This window comes from Bubalus kerabau, chromosome 4, assembly GCF_029407905.1.
Source record: "Bubalus kerabau isolate K-KA32 ecotype Philippines breed swamp buffalo chromosome 4, PCC_UOA_SB_1v2, whole genome shotgun sequence".
Taxonomy (NCBI): domain Eukaryota; kingdom Metazoa; phylum Chordata; class Mammalia; order Artiodactyla; family Bovidae; genus Bubalus; species Bubalus kerabau.
This window is the reverse complement of record NC_073627.1, coordinates 30202360-30221863: the sequence shown is the minus strand read 5'-3', so window position 1 is coordinate 30221863 and position 19504 is coordinate 30202360. Positions and strand designations below refer to the sequence as shown.

The 19504-nt window shown below is 55.6% G+C and overlaps 2 protein-coding genes and 1 long non-coding RNA gene across 6 annotated transcripts; 2 read left to right on the top strand and 1 right to left on the bottom strand.

Moving 5' to 3' along the window:
* The first annotated feature begins 255 nt into the window (after positions 1-255).
* MFAP4 (microfibril associated protein 4) lies at positions 256-2912 on the top strand. The gene is made up of 6 exons (XM_055576367.1): positions 256-331; positions 543-621; positions 824-978; positions 1389-1485; positions 1563-1745; positions 1889-2912. The coding sequence occupies exons 1-6, from the start codon at positions 326-328 to the stop codon at positions 2134-2136; spliced, it is 768 nt and encodes a 255-aa protein (XP_055432342.1). The 5' UTR covers positions 256-325; the 3' UTR covers positions 2137-2912.
* On the bottom strand, positions 2913-8199 carry MAPK7 (mitogen-activated protein kinase 7). Of its 3 annotated transcripts, XM_055576365.1 has the most exons (7): positions 8075-8199; positions 7349-7585; positions 6580-6745; positions 4643-5721; positions 3981-4561; positions 3522-3655; positions 2913-3377 (listed from the first exon to the last, which is right to left on the bottom strand). In XM_055576365.1, the coding sequence occupies exons 2-7, from the start codon at positions 7578-7580 to the stop codon at positions 3224-3226; spliced, it is 2346 nt and encodes a 781-aa protein (XP_055432340.1). In that variant the 5' UTR covers positions 7581-7585; positions 8075-8199; the 3' UTR covers positions 2913-3223. The 3 variants fall into 3 exon arrangements, with proteins under 3 accessions (XP_055432340.1, XP_055432341.1, XP_055432339.1); XM_055576366.1 differs by lacking the exon at positions 7349-7585 and having other exon boundaries at positions 8075-8197; XM_055576364.1 differs by lacking the exon at positions 8075-8199 and having other exon boundaries at positions 7349-8024.
* LOC129649206 (uncharacterized) lies at positions 8184-16752 on the top strand. 2 transcript variants are annotated; one of them, XR_008713015.1, is made up of 3 exons: positions 8184-8290; positions 15473-15754; positions 15981-16752. It is a non-coding gene; the product is annotated as an uncharacterized LOC129649206 (long non-coding RNA). The 2 variants fall into 2 exon arrangements; XR_008713014.1 differs by having other exon boundaries at positions 8199-8290; positions 15470-15754.
* Positions 16753-19504: the final 2752 nt, after the last annotated feature.

Sequence of the window (19504 nt, the reverse complement as noted above, 5' to 3'; positions counted from 1 at the left end):
AGAAAATAAACTGACGTGAGCAAGGGGGCCGTCAGGAAGCAAGGCAGGGGCTGGGGGTGCCGGTGGAGGGGTCCGGGGGTGTCTGCAGGGCGTGGACGTCCTCTGCGCTTTGCCCAGACAGGCCTAATGAGATCCAGGTGGTCCCTTGGCCCAGGCCCACCCCGGGCCCCCAACAGCATGAGTGGAGTGGGGGAGGGGAAGGGGCGCTGCAGCCGCGGGGCGGGGCCGGGCGGCTGGCTGGGGGCCCAGCACATAACTCTGGGCGGACAGTCTGGGACAGCAGACACCCAGCCGCTGGAGCCCAGCTCGGAGCCCAGCTCTCAGCATGGAGGTACGGAGCCGGGAAGGGGGCCGTGTGGGCTGAGCCCACCGCGCACAGAGGGCCCTCACAGACAGACGGGGGCTGTCGCAAGCCTGTCCCAGAGGAGGTGGGGGCAGCAGGGGAGACCAGGGGTTCTTGGTGGGGCTGGCTCCTGTGAGGGGCAAGTGCAGGGAGACGGGGGCTCCAGGGCTGGGCGCTGACCCTGCTCTCCTGTCGCCAGGCCCTCCTGGTCCTGCCGCTGCTGCTACTGCTCTCCGCTGGCCCCTGCGCTCCCCAGCTCCTGGGGATCCGGGGAGATGGTAAGCTGCCTCGGTCCTGGCCCACAGGCTGGGTGACAGGCTGAGCGAGGGGCTGTCCCGGGCCCTCACAGCTGGGAGTGGGGCTGGCTGTTAAGATGGGGCGGGTGGGCTGGCCAGTAGGCACCCCTGGCCTAGGGAGGGAGGCAAGCATGGGGTGCAGAGGTGTCCGTCGCCTCAGGCCCCTTCTCCTCACCTGCCCCAGCTCTGGAGAAGTCGTGCCTCCAGCTGCCCCTGGACTGTGACGACATCTACGCCCAGGGCTACCAGGCGGACGGCGTGTACCTCATCTACCCCTCAGGCCCCAGCGTGCCTGTGCCTGTCTTCTGCGACATGACCACGGAGGGCGGGAAGTGGACGGTGAGTGGAGGGGGGACGGGGGACACATCACGTGGCTGTGAGCCTGGGACGATGCTCACAGCAGTGTGTGGAGCGCCGCCACCCCCAAAGCCTAGGCACCAAAGGTAGGTTAGGGGCTGCATTGCACCATAACCCTGGGAGTAAGGTGCCCCTTACAAATGACAGTCTGGAGCCCAGAGAGGTGCAGTAACTTGCCCAAGTCACACAGCCAGTGCCAGACTCCACCCCAGGTGCCTGAACTCCAGCCCGCCAGCTCCCTCCACCTGCTCTTGCCCCCGGAGCCAGCACGCACCTCCTCTTGGCCCCCACTTGGTCCTTTCACAAACCACCTCAGCCTCACAGGGTCTGTGCCTGGGTGAGGGCACTGCCCCCGGCCTCTCAGGCATCCAGGCCCACGCCCTCTGCTCCAGGTTTTCCAGAAGAGATTCAACGGCTCGGTGAGCTTCTTCCGGGGCTGGAACGACTACAAGCTGGGCTTTGGCCGGGCTGACGGGGAGTACTGGCTGGGTAAGGCGGGGCCCGGTGGGCTGGGGGCCCCTGGAGCCAGGTCCCCACTGACCAGCCAACTGCACCCCTCTTCTCAGGGCTGCAGAACATGCACCTGCTGACACTGAAGCAGAAGTACGAGCTGCGGGTGGACCTGGAGGACTTTGAGAACAACACGGCCTTTGCCAAGTACGCTGACTTCTCTATCTCACCCAACGCTGTCAGCGCGGAGGAGGATGGCTACACCCTCTATGTGTCGGGCTTTGAGGATGGCGGGGCAGGTACACTCCGCCAGCTGTGTGGGGCTGGGGATGGGGAAGGGCACTGGGCCCAAGCACCACCACCCCAGCCACCCCGCGTCTGGCTCGGGGGGCCCTCCCAGGGCCACCTGCCTCAGCTGCCCCGTGCCCCTCCCCTCTGCCAGGCGACTCGCTGACCTACCACAGCGGCCAGAAGTTCTCCACCTTTGACCGAGACCAGGACCTCTTCGTGCAGAACTGCGCAGCGCTCTCCTCGGGCGCCTTCTGGTTCCGCAGCTGCCACTTCGCCAATCTCAACGGCTTCTACCTGGGCGGCTCCCACCTCTCCTACGCCAATGGCATCAACTGGGCCCAGTGGAAGGGCTTCTACTACTCGCTCAAGCGCACGGAAATGAAGATCCGCCGGGCCTGAGGGGCTGGCCCCCTCGCGGCCCGCCGCCCCTGCCCCCATCCCACCCGGCCCACTGGCAGCTCTGCTGCTCTCAGCACCGCCTCGGCCAGGCCCCCATGGCTCCAGCCGGACGTCCCCATCACATCCCTGGCATCCACCTCTCGGCCAGGCCCCTGCTCCCTGCCACCCGAGGCTATGCTGCCGCAGCGTCCCAAACCTCCAAAAGGCACCACGGTCCAGCCCGGACTCGGACCCTGTCCCGAAGGACATGGGGCTGTGTCCCACTTTAGCCAGCTTCCTGACCGCGGCCTCTGCCGGCCGAGCCTGTAGACCTCTCCTGGCATCTGCCAGGCCACCTGCGTGTGGCCACTGCTGCCACACCCCAGCAGTCCCACTGGCTGGCCCTTCACCTTCCTCCCACCCCCGTGTTCCCCAGGGGTGAGCACCACGGCCCGGCCCCATTGCACTCACGCTCAGCGGCCCCCTGCCTGCCTGACCCAGGCATCTGAAGCGCAACACCCAAACTGTATTTCACCACAGCTCCCACAGGCCACCCTAAAATGCCACAGCCAAGGCGGGCACACATGTGAGGTCCCCCTATCCGCCCCAGGGGTGAGTGTGACTGTGCGAGGGTCAGAGGACCGTCTCTGTGGGGCTGGGAGCAGGTGGGAGTGGAGGTCTCAATAAACCTCAGGACCTGAATGAACCGGCCTCACTGTTGTGCACGCAGATACCTTTGCCTGCCCCCATGACAGCACACTGTCCTCGACTCCAAAAACACACCCTGAAGACAGGCAGTAGAGGAGACCTTGTATTTCACAAGCAACCTTCTGAGGGCAAAAAAACTGTGTCATTATAATAATGTAATAATAATAATAATAATAAAATTACGATACTGAAAAGAATCGCTCGGGGGAGGGGCTTCCCCTCTTGGTGTGGCTTGTGCTGGCTCAGGTGGCTGCTTAAGGCCACAGGGTGGGTCTGAGATGAAGCTGCAGAATGATCTGAGCTGATTCCCCGACAGGGCGCAGGGCTCCGGCCCTTGGGGACGGTCCTGCAGATCTCGGAGCTGGGTCTGCCCCTGGCAGCAAGGCACGGACTGCGGGCCTCAGGGCTCTTGGAGGTCGGGCAGGTCGGCCAGCAGCATGGGGGAATCCATCTGGATCTCACGCTGCAGGGACTCGATGTCAGCAGGGTTCATGCCGTGGCCCTCGAGCCAGTCAGCGAGCAGGGAGGCTGAGAGCGAGGCTGAGTCTGCCTGGCTGTGGGTGTGGCAGAGAGAGGGGGTGAGAGGCTCCTCCTGCAGGGGAGCCCCAACTGACAGCCCTACCAGACCCAGAGACCCACCGGACCCAGAGCCCCACTGGACCCACAGCCCAACTCAAAAGGTCAGACCCAGCTCTTACCCGTCTTGTGGCCCATCAGCCACACCCATGTCAAAAGACTGGTTTAGGAATTCCTCCAGGTCAAAGCCAACACCATAGCCAGCTCCACTGCCCTTGGGGGTGCCCGAGAACACGGGGGGCAAAGGGTCCTCCACCTGCAGGGGACGGCGGCAGCTCACAACACAGGCACCACCAAGAGCCGACTGAGGTTGGCAGGGCACCCGGCCATGACACCGCCCCACCTATGCCCGGGCCTGGACATCGGTGATAGCACCAGCCTCAACAAGCCCTGAGCGTGGGCTGGGGTCTCCAACAATCTGCTCGTCAGCATTAGGCTCTTTCTGCGAGCGAGGGGCAGGTGAAGGGAGCTCAGCTCTCCTGGCACCAGGACACACACGCCCCCTCCTGGCCTCAACAACCTCAGAGCCCACCTCCCCCGTGTCAGACCCAGGCATCCCCACGACCAGGCCTCTCTCTCACCTGTGACTTGGACAGCTGCTGGGTCACCAGGGTGACATCAGGTGACTCCGATGTGGAGGGCTGTGGGGCCCCCCCGGGGTCTGGAGGGGGTGGGCCAGAGGGGAAGTAAGGGAGAACACTCAGGGCACTGGGGCCGGGCAGCCCAGGGGGCGGCACCAGTGGCTGGGGGGCCAGAAGGCCAGAGGCGGCGGTGGTCTGGGGAGCAGCAGGGCCAGCTGCAGGTGCAGGGGGTGGGCAGGCCGGCTGTGGCAGGGGCCCAGTGGGCTGAGTGGCAGGGCCAGCGGGAGGGCTGGGGGGCCGGGCTGTGGTGGGGGCGGGGGCAGGGGGCTGGGCCATGCGAGTCCAACGCTCCAGCAGGCTGCGGTCGTTGTCGCTGAGCACCAGCCCAGCCAGGGGGTCAGCGGAGGGGCCCCCCGAGACCCCCGTGCCCCGCTCCTTGCGCTCCCGCTCCTGCCGCCTCTTCTCTCGCTCCTTGGCCCGCTCCTGCCGCCGTCGGCGTTTCTCCTCCCGCTCCCGCTGGCGCTCCTGAGCAGTCACCGGCTTCCGAGGCTCAGGAGCTTCCAGGGGGGCACTGGGGCCATCTGTGGGGAGGATGGGAACGTGAAGGTAAGAGTCTATCCAGGCAGGGGGTCCCCTCTGCCCCCCATTCCCCAGCCAGGCACCTCGGAGCCGGCTCCGCAAGGACTTGAGCAAGGCAGCCTTGAGGGCAGCCTTGGTGTTGTCTGAGATGGCCCCCTCCTTCTTTGGAGGGGCTGGTTCACTGGCTGGTGGGGGCGGCTGCAGGGTCAGATCGATGGTGTCGGGCGCAGGGCCGGGGCACTGCAGTGGGGCTGGCGGAGGGGACTCCATGGCGCAGTCCCCACTCGGAGCCCAGGGGCTGGGCATTTCCACGTCGGGGCAGCCGGGCTCACTGGCCACAGGCTGCAAGGAAGGCTGGAAGCGGATCTGCTGGCGGATGCCCTCGCGCCGTGCATGGAAGTCCTCGATCTCCGCCACGATGGCCTCCTTAATGCGCTCCCGTGTGAGGGCTTCACGGTCAAAGGCAAAGTCAAAGGGCGGGGCACAGTCAGGCTCGTCGTCGGGGTCATGGTACTTGGCCAGGAAGGGGTGGCGGAGGGCAGCAGCTGCAGAGACACGGGCGCTGGGCTCGAAACGTAGCATGCGCCCCAGTAGGGAGAGCGCCTGGCGGTCGGCGCCCGGGTACACCGTCTCCCAGGGCACAGGCTGGCGTGGTGGCAGGCTCTGGATATAGGCCCGCACCCTCTCAGCTCCCACAGCCTGAATCACGGCCGGCGACGGGGTACCCAGCACCGTCATGATCAGCTGCAGCTGGTGCACATAGTTTTTGCCTGGGAAGAGTTGGCGCCGGGCCAGCATCTCCCCAAAGATGCAGCCCACGGACCACAGGTCGATGGCCTGCGTGTACTCGTGCAGCGAGAGCATGAGCTCAGGGGCACGGTACCAGCGCGTGGCCACATACTCGGTCATGAAGTACTGGTGCTCAGCGGGCGAGGTGCACAGGCCACGGGCCATGCCAAAGTCCCCAATCTTGAGCTCGCAGTTCTCGTTCACCAGCAGGTTGGAGGGCTTGAGGTCGCGGTGGATGACCTGAGCCGAGTGCATGTACTTGAGGCCCCGCAGCAGCTGGTACAGGAAGTAGCGCACATGCTCCAGTGTCAGCGGCTGTGAGGAGTGGATGATCTGGTGCAGGTCGCTCTCCATCAGGTCCAGGACCACATAGCTGAGAGGCAGGGGAGAAACGCAGGCTGTCTTGCCCAAACTCCAACCCCACTGTCACCACGCCCTCCCAGCTCCAGACAGGTCAAGGTCTTACTCTTGGACTCTGCAGGGGCTGCCCGCATGGTATCAAGATTCTCTACAACTTTTCCATGGACTCAAGTGAAATCACTTTTCTCTCCAGGCCTAGCTTTTCTCATCAGAGAAGAGATGAGGCTGGACTAGACCAGTCTGGACCCCGGGATTTAGTTTGGGGGCCCTCTTCGTTGTGTGGTAGTGGCTGCTTGAAAGGCTATGATGAAAATTTAAAGGCTTCTGCAATCTGTAGGACAGTGTTCTGTGACTGACTAGTGACGTCTGCTACTGGAATAGGAAAGAACAGACATAGGATGAATATCCTACAGTCGCCATGCTATATACTGAGATTCTGGGCTTCCCAGGTGGCACCAGCAGTAAAGAACCCACCTGCCAATGCAGGAGATGTTGGTTCGATCTCTGAGTCAGGAAAGATCTCCTGGAGGAGGGCATGGGAACCCACTTGAACATCCTTGCCTGGAGAATCCCCATGGACAGAGGAGCCTGGCAAGCTACAGTCCACAGGGTCGCAAAGAGTCAAGACATGACTGAAGTGACTTAGCATGCACACATACTGAGATTCTATAAAACTGTCACTTCTACACTTTCTTTGAGGAAATCATAGGTGTCCCTGGCAAACCCTTAGGGAGCACTGGTCCTGGAGTCGTGGGAATTTCCCCAGCCTACCCTACATTAGGTTCAGCTGCCCTTCCAGAACTTCAGCAGAATGGCTCCAGCCTTCAGAAAAGGTACCAACTCTGCCTCCCTCCCTATCCCCACTCCTTACACAGATTTGAACTCGCCATAGGGTACAGTGGGCCTCAGGATGTCCTTTATGGCAATGATGTTGTCGTGCTTGAAATGCTTGAGGATCTTCAGCTCTCTGAGGGTCCGCTTGGCATTGGTCACCACGTCAAAAGCATTAGGGATCTTCTTAATGGCCACCTGCTGGCCTAGGGAACAGGGGAAAAGTAGATGCCACCTGGGATAGCTGGTGAGCTGCTGAGTAGCACATGGCCTCTTTCAATATGCTATGCATGTGACAACCACTACCACAGAGGACCTACTATGTGCCAGATCCTGTGCTAAGCACAGTAGGTACATGACCACATCTCCCCTTCACCTCTGTCCTTCACCTCTGGCAGGTACACAGCTCAAAGTCACAGACATGGAGATCTGGGCACAGTAATTTGTTGGGCACACTGCACAGCTAATTAGCGGTACCCCCCTACACTCTACGCGTCTCAGGCCTCTTCATCCCACCACCAACCCGATGCCCGCTGTCTGCTCCACAACACACTCCGGGGAACCTCCATTCTGATCTCACCCGGACTGTCACCTTTCTAAGGAGGAAGCCGACTGCTGTGCTGGCAGAGCCACCAGTTTCTAGAGACCCGAACCCAACACAGAAGCCGGCCCCCAGACAGCGCCCAACCCCTGCTTGCTGACTTGACTCAGATTTCACATCCCAGCTTCTCTGCTGGCTGCTGGGACGGCGGGTCCCACCCCTCGGGACCTGGTTCCCACACATGAGAGCGGCCGGAAGGGTCGCTCACCGGTGAGGCGGCGGCGCGCGGAGGACACCACCCCGTAGGCCCCGTTGCCAATGGTCTCGATGATCTCGTACTCGTCCCCCACGTCGAAGGTCACGTCGAAGGACCGCGCCTTCAGCAGGGCCAGGTTCTTGGCAGCCACCGAGGCGGCGGTGCCAGCGGGTTCCGCCTTCACCGGCCCGGGGGGCTCCCCGGAGCCGTCCTCACCGTCGTCCTCCTTCAGGGGCTCGGCCATGGCGTCTGCGTGGACACGCGGGCGAGGAGGGGCCCGGCCCCGGACTCAGGGGCCCCTCGGAGGCTCCAGACTGGCAGGCCGAGCAGCGCGCGCAGCCCGCGTCCCGCACGCTCGGGAGCCCCCAGCTCAACCCCGCGCGGGACGCGGGGTCGGCAGTGGGGGAGGCTCCGCGAGGCGCGGTTCAGGAAGAAAGCGAGGGGCGGGGCGCCCGCTCTTCTTGGTCCTCACTAGGTGGATGGTGCCTCATCCCGACGCCGCACGGGCCCTCGACGCCGCCCAGGCGTCTAGTCCCGAGGTCGGAGTCGGGGGGGTGGGACCCGAATACCCGCTCCCTCAATGGGTCTGGCAGCCGCCACCACCTCAGCGGAACGCTCAACGCCGCAGGTCTCCAGCCCCGCCCCCTCAAGACCACGCCCCTCAGTCTCTGACCAATCCCTGAACGGCTTTTGCTGAAGTGCCCACCCCTTCCACTTGCTCCTCCAATCCGCGCCTACCTTCCGAGGAAGCCACGCCTTCACCCGCGCCCGCGCCGGGGTCCAGTCTCCAGGAGGGAACCACCCAACCCGCGCTCCGCGCTTAGCCGGGGCGCGGCCGCCTGGCTCAGTCTTCGGACGCAGGCGCGCCAGCAGCCCCCGGTGCCGCGAGACTGCGAGGCACCGCCTCCTGCGTGCGTGCGCGCGCATCCGCTCCGATCTTCCAGGTTCTCTCAGGTCAGTTGCTGGTGGCTTCCGAATCTTGGAGGGCTGAGGTTACCGGTAGTTACCATCACTCAGTCCCCCTCCTTTAGGCCCCTCTTCCCTTATCAGACTCTATCAGCCCGGGGATTGCGTCCCCCATTTTCCCGATGGGCCTCGGGAGCCTGTCGCTTGGGAATGCGTGATCCCTGGTAGACGGTGATCCGTCACATCCAACCACAGAGATCCCGGTCCTCCGGGTTCTAGAGCGTCGGCTCGTAGCCGCCCTGACTTCCGGTATCTGGTCCTCTCAGCTCAGCTTCCGGCACCCCGGACTTCGGCCAGTGCTTCGCCAGCCTCGGCCGTGAACCTTCCGTGAAGCGGCTGCGTCCAGCGACTCCCGCGCTGTGGTTGCAGGGCAGCGGGCAGGGCCACAGGGTCAGCTGCGCCTGGAGGAGGCAGAGCTCCGCCGGAGCTAGTGCCCTGCCAGTCTTCAGGGCCCGCGTTCGACCTCGCAGCGAGTGCGTGCCGAACGCTGACCCTCTGGGTCCCGAGGGGGCTCGCGGGAGGTCGGGTGCCCTCCAGTGACTGACGAGAAAGAGTCAGGGGGCGGGGAGCCCAGGAGTTAGGCCTGAGGGCCCTAGGGAGGGTCCATCCCTTAGACCGGAGAGGAATTTTGTTTACATACCCCACTGTTGTGGTGGTTTATTTTTTACTAAAACATACTTACAGGAAGTTCCACATAGCCTAAGTGTATGAATAAGTTCACAAACTGAACATATCAGTGTATCGAAATCAGGTGGAGGAAAACAAACAAACAAAAATCCAGAATATTACCAGCCCTTCAGAAGCCCTTTCTCTTTTCTAGTGGTTACAACTTCTTTCTGTTAACTCTTCCATACTTTGGGGGTCGGGGGTTGCCGTGAATTCTAGGAGGTTCACTGGGGCCCATACATTAAGATGGAAAAGTGGAGACTGCATTTTAAAAATACAACATCAGAGAAAATGTCTGGGAGCATAAGGTCAGCTCTAGGACAAATAAATCCCTAGTATTAAGACATGGAAAGATCACTTGGACCTCCTGAGTTAACTATACCTTTGGTTCTGGTTTTCCTGAAAGCATAGCAAAAAGCCAAATTATCTGTTACATGATTTGCCTTGACCATTAATAAACCATATTCATGGGAAGTGAACATTTTCTGCACTGAGTTCCAAAAACATTTCCATGATGGCCTTTTCTTAAGTGACACTGTAGACAACCTACCTTAACTCTGACATATGTGTGCGTTAAGTTCTGCAGTGTCCATCAGTGAAAAGGGAGGACATAAAACTGCAGGACCCAGAAACATGTCTTCTCAGGGAACCCGATAGCCAGTTCTGTGACAATCTGGTCTGCTAAAGGAATAAAGCATAAGATAGCAGAAAAGACCCATACGTTTTGAATGCTTTAAATACTTCTTTAGAAATATTTGAGCTAGGATTGGTATACAAGTTATAGACGATTCAACCTTCTCTGGCGAAACCTCCCTGTTTCTCATTTACTTTAAAAAAAATATTTTACTTGTTTGGCTGCACTGAGTGGTCTTAGTTGTGGCACATGGGCTCCAGAGCATGCAAAAGCAGTAGCTGCAGCACGCAGGCTTAGTTGGTCTGGGGCATGTGGGATCCTACTTAGTTCCCCAACCAGGCATTGAACCCACCGTTCCCTGCATTGCATGACAGATTCTTAACCACTGAACCACCAGACAAGTCCCTTCATTTACTTTTGAATCCATCATGAGCTGTTTTACTTCTCCCCCTACTAGACCCTGACTCTGTCCTGAGAAAGTTGTCAGTTATCTAACATTCTTCAGCCTTGTCTTATGAGCTTACTTCATATGACACAACTACTTCAAGAAAAAGTTTTTTCATGTGGCTCAAAATTCAAATCATAATAAAAAGGTTCAAGTGAAAATTCCTGGTCTCACGCCAGGTGGCTGATTTTAGTTTCCTATTGGGCTTCTCTTGTGGCTCAGCTGGTAAAAAATCCTCCTGCAATGTGGGAGACCTGGGTTTGATCCTTAGGTTGGGAAGATCCCCTGGAGAAGGGAAAGGCTACCCACTCCAGTATTCTGGCCTGGGGACACGACTAAGCCACTTTCACTTTCATTGGAAGTAAAAAAGAAACAATAAAAATCCGAAACACACAAATACAACTATACATTCTTTGTCCCCTACAACTATACATTGTTTGTCCCCTTGACAAAATATAGCAAATCATTTACACTTTTCCTTAAATCATTAAATATCAAAAACCAGAGGGATCTCTCATTCTTCTTAGAACAGCTTTTTTTGGAGGTATAATTCACATACTGTAGAACTTATACTGTACAATTCAGTACATGAATTTAGTAGGTTCACAGAGTTGTGCAACCATCACACCACCCAATTTTAGAACATTTTCATCATCTCAAAAGAAAGCCATTAGTCACTCCTGATTTCCCCTCACCAGCCCCTGGCAACCACTAATCTACTTCCTGTGAGCCCATGGCAACCACTAATCTACTTCCTGTCTCCTATTCTGGATGTTTCAGATCAATGCAATCATACACTCCGTGACCTTGAGACCTTTTGCATCTGACTTTTTTCACTTAGCCTGATGTTTTCCAGGTTCATCCTTGTATCAGAACTTCATTTTTATTTTTAAAGCTGAATATGTTACACTGTATAGATATACCACATTTGTTTATCCCATCATCAGCTGATGGACATTTGGGTTCCTTCCACTTTTTGGCTGGTATGAATAATTGTGCTCTGGACATTCATGGACAAGGTTTGTGTGGACCTAGGCTTTCCGAGCTCTTGGGTACAGATCTAAGGGTGTGATTGCTGGGTCATAGGGTAAAGTTTTTAAACATTTTGAGGAACTGCCAAACTGTTTCCTTTAGTGGTCATACCAGTTCACTATCTCCCCAGTGTATTTGAGGGTTCCAATTTCTCCACATCCTCACCAACACTTATTATTTTCTTATTTTTCTTTTTAAAATTGTAGTCATCCTGGTGGATATGAAGTAGTATGTCATTGTGGTTTTGATTTGCATTACACTCATGACTAACGAGGGCTTCCCTGGTGGCTCAGAGGTTAAAGCGTCTGCCTGCAATGCAGGAGACCTGGGTTTGATCCCTGGGTTGGGAAGATCCCCTGGAGAAGGAAATGGCAACCCACTCCAGTATTCTTGCCTGGAGAATCCCATGGACGGAGGAGCCTGGTGGGCTACAGTCCACAGGGTGGCAAAGAATTGAACATGACTGAGCAATTTCACTTTCACTTTCTTTCATGACTAATGACGTTGAACATCTTTTCACAGGCTGATGAGCCATTCTTCTCTGGGGAAATGTCTGTTCAGTGTCTATTCAGTTCCTTTCTGTTTTGTTTGTTTGCTTTTGGCTGTGTTGGGTCTTTGTTGCCTCGAGAGCTTTTTCTCTAGTTGCAGCAATTTGAGGCTACTCTCTGGTGTGGTGTGCCGGCTTCTCATTGCAGTGGCTTCTCTTGTTGCAGAGCATGGGCTCTAGGGCATGTGGGCTCAGAAGTTGCAGTTCCTAGGCTCCAGAGCACAGGCTCAATAGTTGTGGTGTAGGGGCTTAGTTGCTCCGTAGTATGTGGAATCTTCCCACTAGCAGGCAGATCCTTTACCACTGAGCCACCACAGAAGCCCTCATTGGCATTGAACCCACTTTTATTTTTATTTAAAACTTTATATAGACTTTATTTTAAAAACCTTTATATAAAAACTTTTATTTTTATTTATATATTTGTTTAAAATTTATTTAAATTTTTAACTTTTATCATTATTTTTTGTGGCACCACCATGCAGTTTGCAGGATCTTAGTTCCCTGACCAGGGATTGAGCCTATGCCCTCAGCAGTGAAAGCTTGGAGTTCTAACCAATGGACCAGCAGGAAGTCTCACTTCACTCTTTTTTACAGCTGCATAGTACGTCTTTTCAAATATAACCTATTTAACCAAGACCCTTTAGGTGTACACTACTACTTTAAGATTTTTGCTCTTGCAAATGATGTTGTACTAAATTATCTTGAACACATCATTTTGTGCATTGCAAGTTTAAAATACCCAGAAGTGGATGTGTGCCAAGTTAAAGAGTATTGCACTTGTGATTTTAATAGGTAATGTCAAATTTCTGTCCTTAGTTGTTGTTTAGTTGCTAAGTCATGTCAGACTCTTGCAACTGCATGGACTATAGCTCGCAAGGCTCCTCTGTCCATGGGATTCTCCAGGCAAGAATACTGGAGTTCAAAATTAGGAAAGGAGTACATCAAAGCTGTATATTGTCACCCTGCTTATTTAACTTATATGCAGAGTACATCATGCAAAATGCCAGGCTGAATGAATCACAAGCTGGAATCAAGATTGCCAGGAGAAATATCAACAACCTCAGATATGCAGATGATAACACTCTAATGGCAGAAAGCAAAGAGGAACTAAAGAGTCTCTTGATGAGGGTGAAAGAGGAGAGTGAAAAAGCTGACTTAAAACTCAACATTCAAAAAACTAAGATCATGGCATCCAGTCCTATCACTTCATGGCAAATAGATGGGGGGAAATTGGAAACAGTGACAAATTTTATTTTCTTGGGCTCCAAAATCACTGTGGATGGTGACTGCAGCCACAAAATTAAAAGATGCTTGCTCCTTGGAAGAAAAGCTATGACAAACCTAGACAGTATATTGAAAAGGAGAGTCATCACTTTGCCAACAAAGGTCTGTATGTATAGTCAAAGCTATGGTTTTTCCAGTAGTCGTGTATGGATGCGAGAGTTGGACCATAAAGAAGGCTGAGCGCTGAAGAACTGATGCTTTGGAACTGTGGTGCTGGAGAAGACTCTTGAGGGTCCCCTGGACATCAAGGAGATTAAACCAGTGAATCCTTAAGGAAATCAACCCTGATTATTCATCGGAAGGACTGATGCTGAAGCTGAACTCCAATGCTTTGGCCACCTGATGCAAAGAGCCAGCTTATTGGAAAAGACCCTGATACTGGAAAAGTGAAAGTGAAGTTGCTCAGTCGTGTCTGACTCTTTGCGACTCCATGGACTGTAGCCCACCAGGCTCCTCTGTCCATGGGATTCTCCAGGCAAGAATACTGGAGTGGGTTGCCATTTCCTTCTCCAGGGGATCTTCCCGACCCAGGGATTGAACACAGGTCTCCCACATTGCAGGCATACGCTTTAACCTCAGAGCCACCAGGGAAGCTCTAGATACTGGAAAAGACTGAGGGCAAAAGGAGAAGGGGCCAGTCCTGGAGTCTGTTCTCTATGGAAGGGCTATAGTCTCTGTGTCAGGCCTTAGGGTGACCTCCAGAAGGGCTGACACCACATACCACACCTCCCAGGACTGCTGCTGCTCCTGTCCCTACAGCAGGCCACTGCTGACCCCTGCCTCTGCAGGAGACCTACACACACTCACAGGAAGGTCTGGCTCAGTCTCCTGTGGGGGTCACTGCTCCTTTGCCTGGGTCCTGGCACGCATAAGGTTTTGTTTGTGCCCTCCACTATGTCTACCTTCGCCTTCTTCATCACTGTCCCTGTTCACGGCTGAGAAGGGGGCTCAGTAGGGGAGGGGTGTGATAACCTAAGAGCACACAGTGTGGGTGGGTGGGGGTGCCGCCTCTGCCTCCAGGACTCCCTGTGCCTGGCTCCACTCTCCCCACTGACTAAGGCCAACAGCCTTGAGTCACCCAGTGAGCAGCCGGCCAGCGCAGCCCACACCCGGATCTGCAGAGGCTATGGAAGCTGCTCTGGGGCCCACTTGTCAGCCTGAAGCCCCTCCCCCTTTCCCTTCCCCCAGCAGACATGCATTTATCTTGTTAGACAGAACTTTGTCACATGGCCAGCCCCCTGCAGGGGTCTGAGAAATCAAATGCTTAGTCAGGCACATGGCTGCCCACACAATCAGGATTTGTTAGAAATGGAGAACAGACAATGAATAGGTAGAAGGGCCAGAGCCACATCTTCTGGTCTAGAGGACAGGTGTGTGATAACCTAGTCCCCAAAACCAAGACAGGACCTTCTCAGAGACCCTGGAGACTGGAGGGCTGAGTTCCTCAGTCAAGGTCCACAGCCTCCCCAGGACAGACCAGCCTCCTCTCTCTCAGCCCTGGGACGTCACCACTCCTTCCCAAAGGTGGCAGGGACCAAGAGTCCTCTTGGCCCAGAGCCCATACCACAGGTGACAAGCAGTGCAGCAGGGGTGGGTGTGAGGGAGGTGCTGGCCAGCAGCTTGGACTGCCCCTTGACTTCCTTCAGGACTGCCAAGCCCTCCAGGCCACACACAGTCACACTGTGACACACACACACTAGTACAGTCACAGCACGGCACTCACATGCCCTTGTAGTCCATTTAGGTTCCCAGAACATGGACACATGCCCACCCAGGATGCACAGAATTCAGGGGCACCACTGTGCACACAAGTTGACTGTTAACCCTACTGCAGTCCATCTGTCCCCCCTCCCCCGAGCTTCTGTCCAGCGCCCAGTGCTCTGTAGACGTCTACAGGGGATGCCCCACAAGGCTCCCGGGCCTGTGACCACTGCCACATTCACCAGTGCTCTGGCCGGGCCCCCATCTCACCCGCATGCTGACCGACCACTTCCACACCTGCCCCAAAGCCAGAGTCCCAGTCACTCACTACATCGCCAAGCACATGCTCCGGGAAGGGCAGTCTCCCAGGGTGGGGGAGGGTGGGCAGGGGAAGGGGTTGACCGTGAACATGACCTGTACAAATCTCTGCACTTGAAGAACTCAGATTTAGCCTGGAAGAGGACAACAAAGTCACTGAACTACAGTGTCTTGGGTGACAGGCCCCAGGCATGGACCCAGGAAGGGCTGATGGGGGAGGAGGTGGTGATTTTCCATGGAGTGATCAAGAAAAGCCAGCCAAGATGGTGACCTTGGAGCAAGGACTTGAAGGGAGGAGCGGGAAGGAGCCCCATGTGGACGGAGCAGCAGGAACAGCATTCTGGGCAGATGGAACAACAGACAGAGCTCAGAGGCAGGGTGTGCCTGGCCTGTGTGAGAATCAGCCAGGGGGTGGTGATCAGGACGACTGCTCGCTGCCTGGTCCCAGATGCTGTCACTTCTCGCCAGGACCCTTACTGTCATCACTGAGTCACTGTCCTCTTAGCCTCCTCTCCCTGCTGTGACTTCCTCCCTGCCCAGCAGCCAGAGTGACCTTTCAGCAAACACAGATGAGGCTTCAACAAACACAATATGGGTGTCCCCATCTTGTGGGATCAAGTCCGCCCCAGGCCCGTGAGGCCCTGCTGGTGGAGAATGGAGGACAGATGGAGGAAGTGGCCTTTGTGATGGGACTGGCTGCCTGGAGGCCAAGTGCAGGGTGTGGTGGCAGCCCAGCTGTGGTTCCTGTGAAGTCATCCCCTTCATGCATCTGCCTGATTTCCTCTCTCAGATCTGCTGGAAAAGCCCTGAGGAAACCACTAATGGGTATGTGCAGCCTGGGGTGGTTGGGGTGTGGGTTTTTGGGCAGTGGGTGGTGGGAATGCTCCCAGGAGGAAGGGACCAGCCTGGGTGAGCTGCTCAGCAGCAGTGTGGCCCTGCCCCTCCTCTGGCACCTGTGGGTGGGGCTGTAGACAAAACACAGGAGGCCCCACTGTGCTTGAATTTGGAGGTCCCACCTGCGTCCTGTGTTTTCCTTTGCTGAACCTGGCAGCCCTGCAGGGACCACATGCACCTCTACATGGCCTCCCAGCTACCCTGGCCCCAGGTCTCGGCCCCATGTGGGGACCAGAGACGCCTGGTGAAAACCCAGTGGCTTCACATCTCTCCTGGGCTCCCCCCAGTACTTGGAGGCCTTGGTGACCTGCGTCGTGTGCACTGTCAACCCACCTCCAACCCCCATGGCATGCTGGGGAAGTACTCTCTGAAAAAATAAAGTCAATAAAATGTAAAGAATGGAAAGTCCTAATTTTAGCACTTGCCAGTTTCTGTGGCTGATCTCAAGCCACCAGCACATCACTGAAGGCCGAGCTGCACACGGTTACCTGTGAGTCAGCGCAGGCTGTGCGAGCCGGTGCCCGTCAGCTTCTCTGATCCTCGAGCACATTCCTCCCCAGGGCCTTCGCACCGACTGTGTTCTCGCTGTGGCATGGGAGCTCCTGCCCCACACCTGCACAGGACTTGCCTCTTCCCTGCTTTCAGGACATTGTGCATCATCCACAGTAACCCTCCCCTCACTCTCCAGCCCTCTTCTCTGCTTTTTTCCTCAGAGCAGCTTCCACAGTCCTGGATTATCAAATAAGTTTACATGTTTGCCTCCCCACTAGAAAGTCACTCCGTGAGGGCAAGGGCCATGCCTGTCTTGTTTTCCACTTAACTCCAAGCACCTAGCCCAGTGCCTGGCACACAGTAGGAGCTCAATAAACACCTGTTGAGTGAATGATAACTCTCAGCTCAGTAAGCTTGGCTCCCGTGACCTTGATGTTTATTTTGTGCATTGGTTGGAGCCACTCAATACACCCCACCCCCACAGGAGCCAGTTGGACACACAAACTTCAGCCCCACTCCACTCCCACTCTGCTGTGCAGCCTTGGTGAGGCTCTCTCCATCTCTGAGGCTCCTGGATTTGTCCCCTGTGAGGGAGGATTAACTAATAACTTCCACCTCCTGACCTACTGTGGGCACCACATGGCTGAATGGATGGGAAAGCACTTTGCAACTTATAGCTGCTAAAATTTAGGAGCTCCCATCCCCTCACTATTTCTCAGAAGGAAAGACATTTTGTAGTTATTAGAAACGTCCTGCTGCTGCTGCTGCTAAGTCACTTCAGTCATGTCCGACTCTGTGCAACCCCATAGACTGCAGCTCACCAGGCTCCCCCATCCCTGGGATTCTCCAGGCAAGAACACTGGAGTGGGTTGCCATTTCCTTCTCCAATGCATGAAAGTGAAAAGTGAAGGGGAAGTTGCTCAGTCGTGTCCGACTCTTAGCGACCCCATGGACTGCAGCCTACCAGGCTCCTCTGTCCACGGGATTTTTCCAGGCAAGAGTACTGGTGTGGGTCGCCAGTGCCTCCTCCATAGAAACATTCTAGAACTGTCGAAAGTCCTCACAATCAGCTACACATGATGTAAAAGCATAAATCATTCAGTAACAGCTTTTTTTAAAAAAAAAAATCTAGTAGAAAACTTGACTTTTCATTATTTTCATCAAGTAGAAAACTGAGGAAGTGACCTTAATGAAGCAATCTCCACTTAGAGCAAGTCTTCTTGACCACCATGTGGAGATGCTTACCTGGCTCTGTCTTGTCTGGCATACTTCTTAAAAAAAAAAACTCATCTTTCTGTTGTCCCTTTCCCATCCTTGAGGACATCAATACATTTCAAAATGATGCCAGGACCTCCCTGGTGGTCCAGTGGCTAAGACACCAAGCTCCCAATGCAGGGGGCTTGGGTTCCATCCCTGGTCGGGGAACTAGATCCCACATGCCACAACTAAAGAGCCTGCATGCCACCACGAAGATCGAAGACCCCAGGTGCCCACAACTAAGACCCCATGCAGCCAAATAAATATATATTTTTTAATGTCATTCTAAATTCTCCCAGCTCTCAGCTGTCTCTTCCTAGGGAGCCTCTCCCACTGTCCCCTGGGCCCCATCCCTCTCCACTCAACCTCCTGTCTCTCTTCTGGGCACCTGGAAGGAGTGATGTCCCGAAGGAAGGAACCATCTGTCCAGGGCCATGCAGAGTGGCTGGCACATGACACCCCCTCCCATGAGCCAGTCAGGCCACGCCTCTGCCACCTCAAGACCCAGATGAGGGATTAGATAACAATGCCAAATAAGCTTTCTCTGCCCTACCTAACATCATCTAAAAATTCACCCAATGTGACAAAATTAGGAGAGTTCAAGGAAACAGATTTCCCAGCTGTGAACCCCAATGTCTACTACCAGGACTGGTTTCTGCTGGTAGGCGTGGCTTCTGGCCATCGGCAGGCACCCGTGAGGACAGACTTGGCATGTTTTGATCAACTAGACCTCTGATCAGGTTGGTTGGGGTCTGTGTCATGTGAGTTATTCAACATTTTAAACGCCACACCTTCTTCAACAACCACCTGGGACCAAGCATGCCTCATTATCCCCTGAATTATTTCCACACCTGAACTCATGTTTCTGGCAGCTGCATCTTTCAGCACAGCAGGAAAACAAAAGCTAGACACGGAGACGTGCTTGTTGAGACAGACAGCAGCAGCATGTGGTTCTCTGTGGAGAGGAGAATCCGTCACTCGACGCTCATTCTAACTATGACTTCCCTCCTATCTCACCTGAGCTCAAGCTCCCAGGTTCTCTTGCAGGTAGAAGAGGCCCCGAACCCCAGTTCTAGCTACCGGGCTGTGCAGGATGCCCTGTCCTATGCCAAGCCCTGCTGGGGATGCCCAGCCTCTCCCCCTGCTCTGCGTAGAACATGGCCCTGTACCTGGAGCTGAACTGGCAGTCTTGTCATGAGGACAAAAGCCACATGTTAAGCAGGTCAGGAGAACCAGGTCCCTGGTGGCATGGCTGAGCTGGCGTCAGCTCTGGGCTGTCTTAATTTTGACACAAGTGAGCTTTATGTATTTAAACCCTACTTGGGTTTTCCACACATGCAGCCTAACCGCCATGCCATGCACCCAACATGTGAACTCCTGGCAAGCTTCACTTCTCTGCCTGGCTTTGGCTGATGTTGAGTTTATGTCCCATGGATTGAAAATGAATGGTTTTTAAAGACCTGCAGTGTTTTCCAGAGTTTAGCCAGCAATTCAACTTGCTGTCTCCAAGCAAGGTGGATACCAACTGCATCACTGCCTTCACTATGGGGACCATTGATTCCCTCTGCTGAGCCCCGCGAGGTCAGGATCTTACCACCCCCGATTTCCTGGAAACTGAGACTCATGAGAAGTTGAGGCATAAACCCAAGGTCATACAGCCAGGGAGCAGCAGAGCTCAGATTGGAACCCAGCTCCCCCTGCTGGTTAAGCCCTGGAAGCAGCGGCCCTGGCATTTCCCCCTTGAACTTGAGGATGAAGGAAGCATGCCCCTCCTGGGGCTGATCTGGAGAGGCCAAGGACCCCCCGGTTCTTCAAGTGACTCGGCAGGAAAAGGACAGTCCAGGCCAGGCCCTCATTTTCCTAGTGAGACACTGAGGGCTGGAGAGGGGCAATGACCTGCCAGGACCACACTGCAAGCTGGGGACAGGCTGA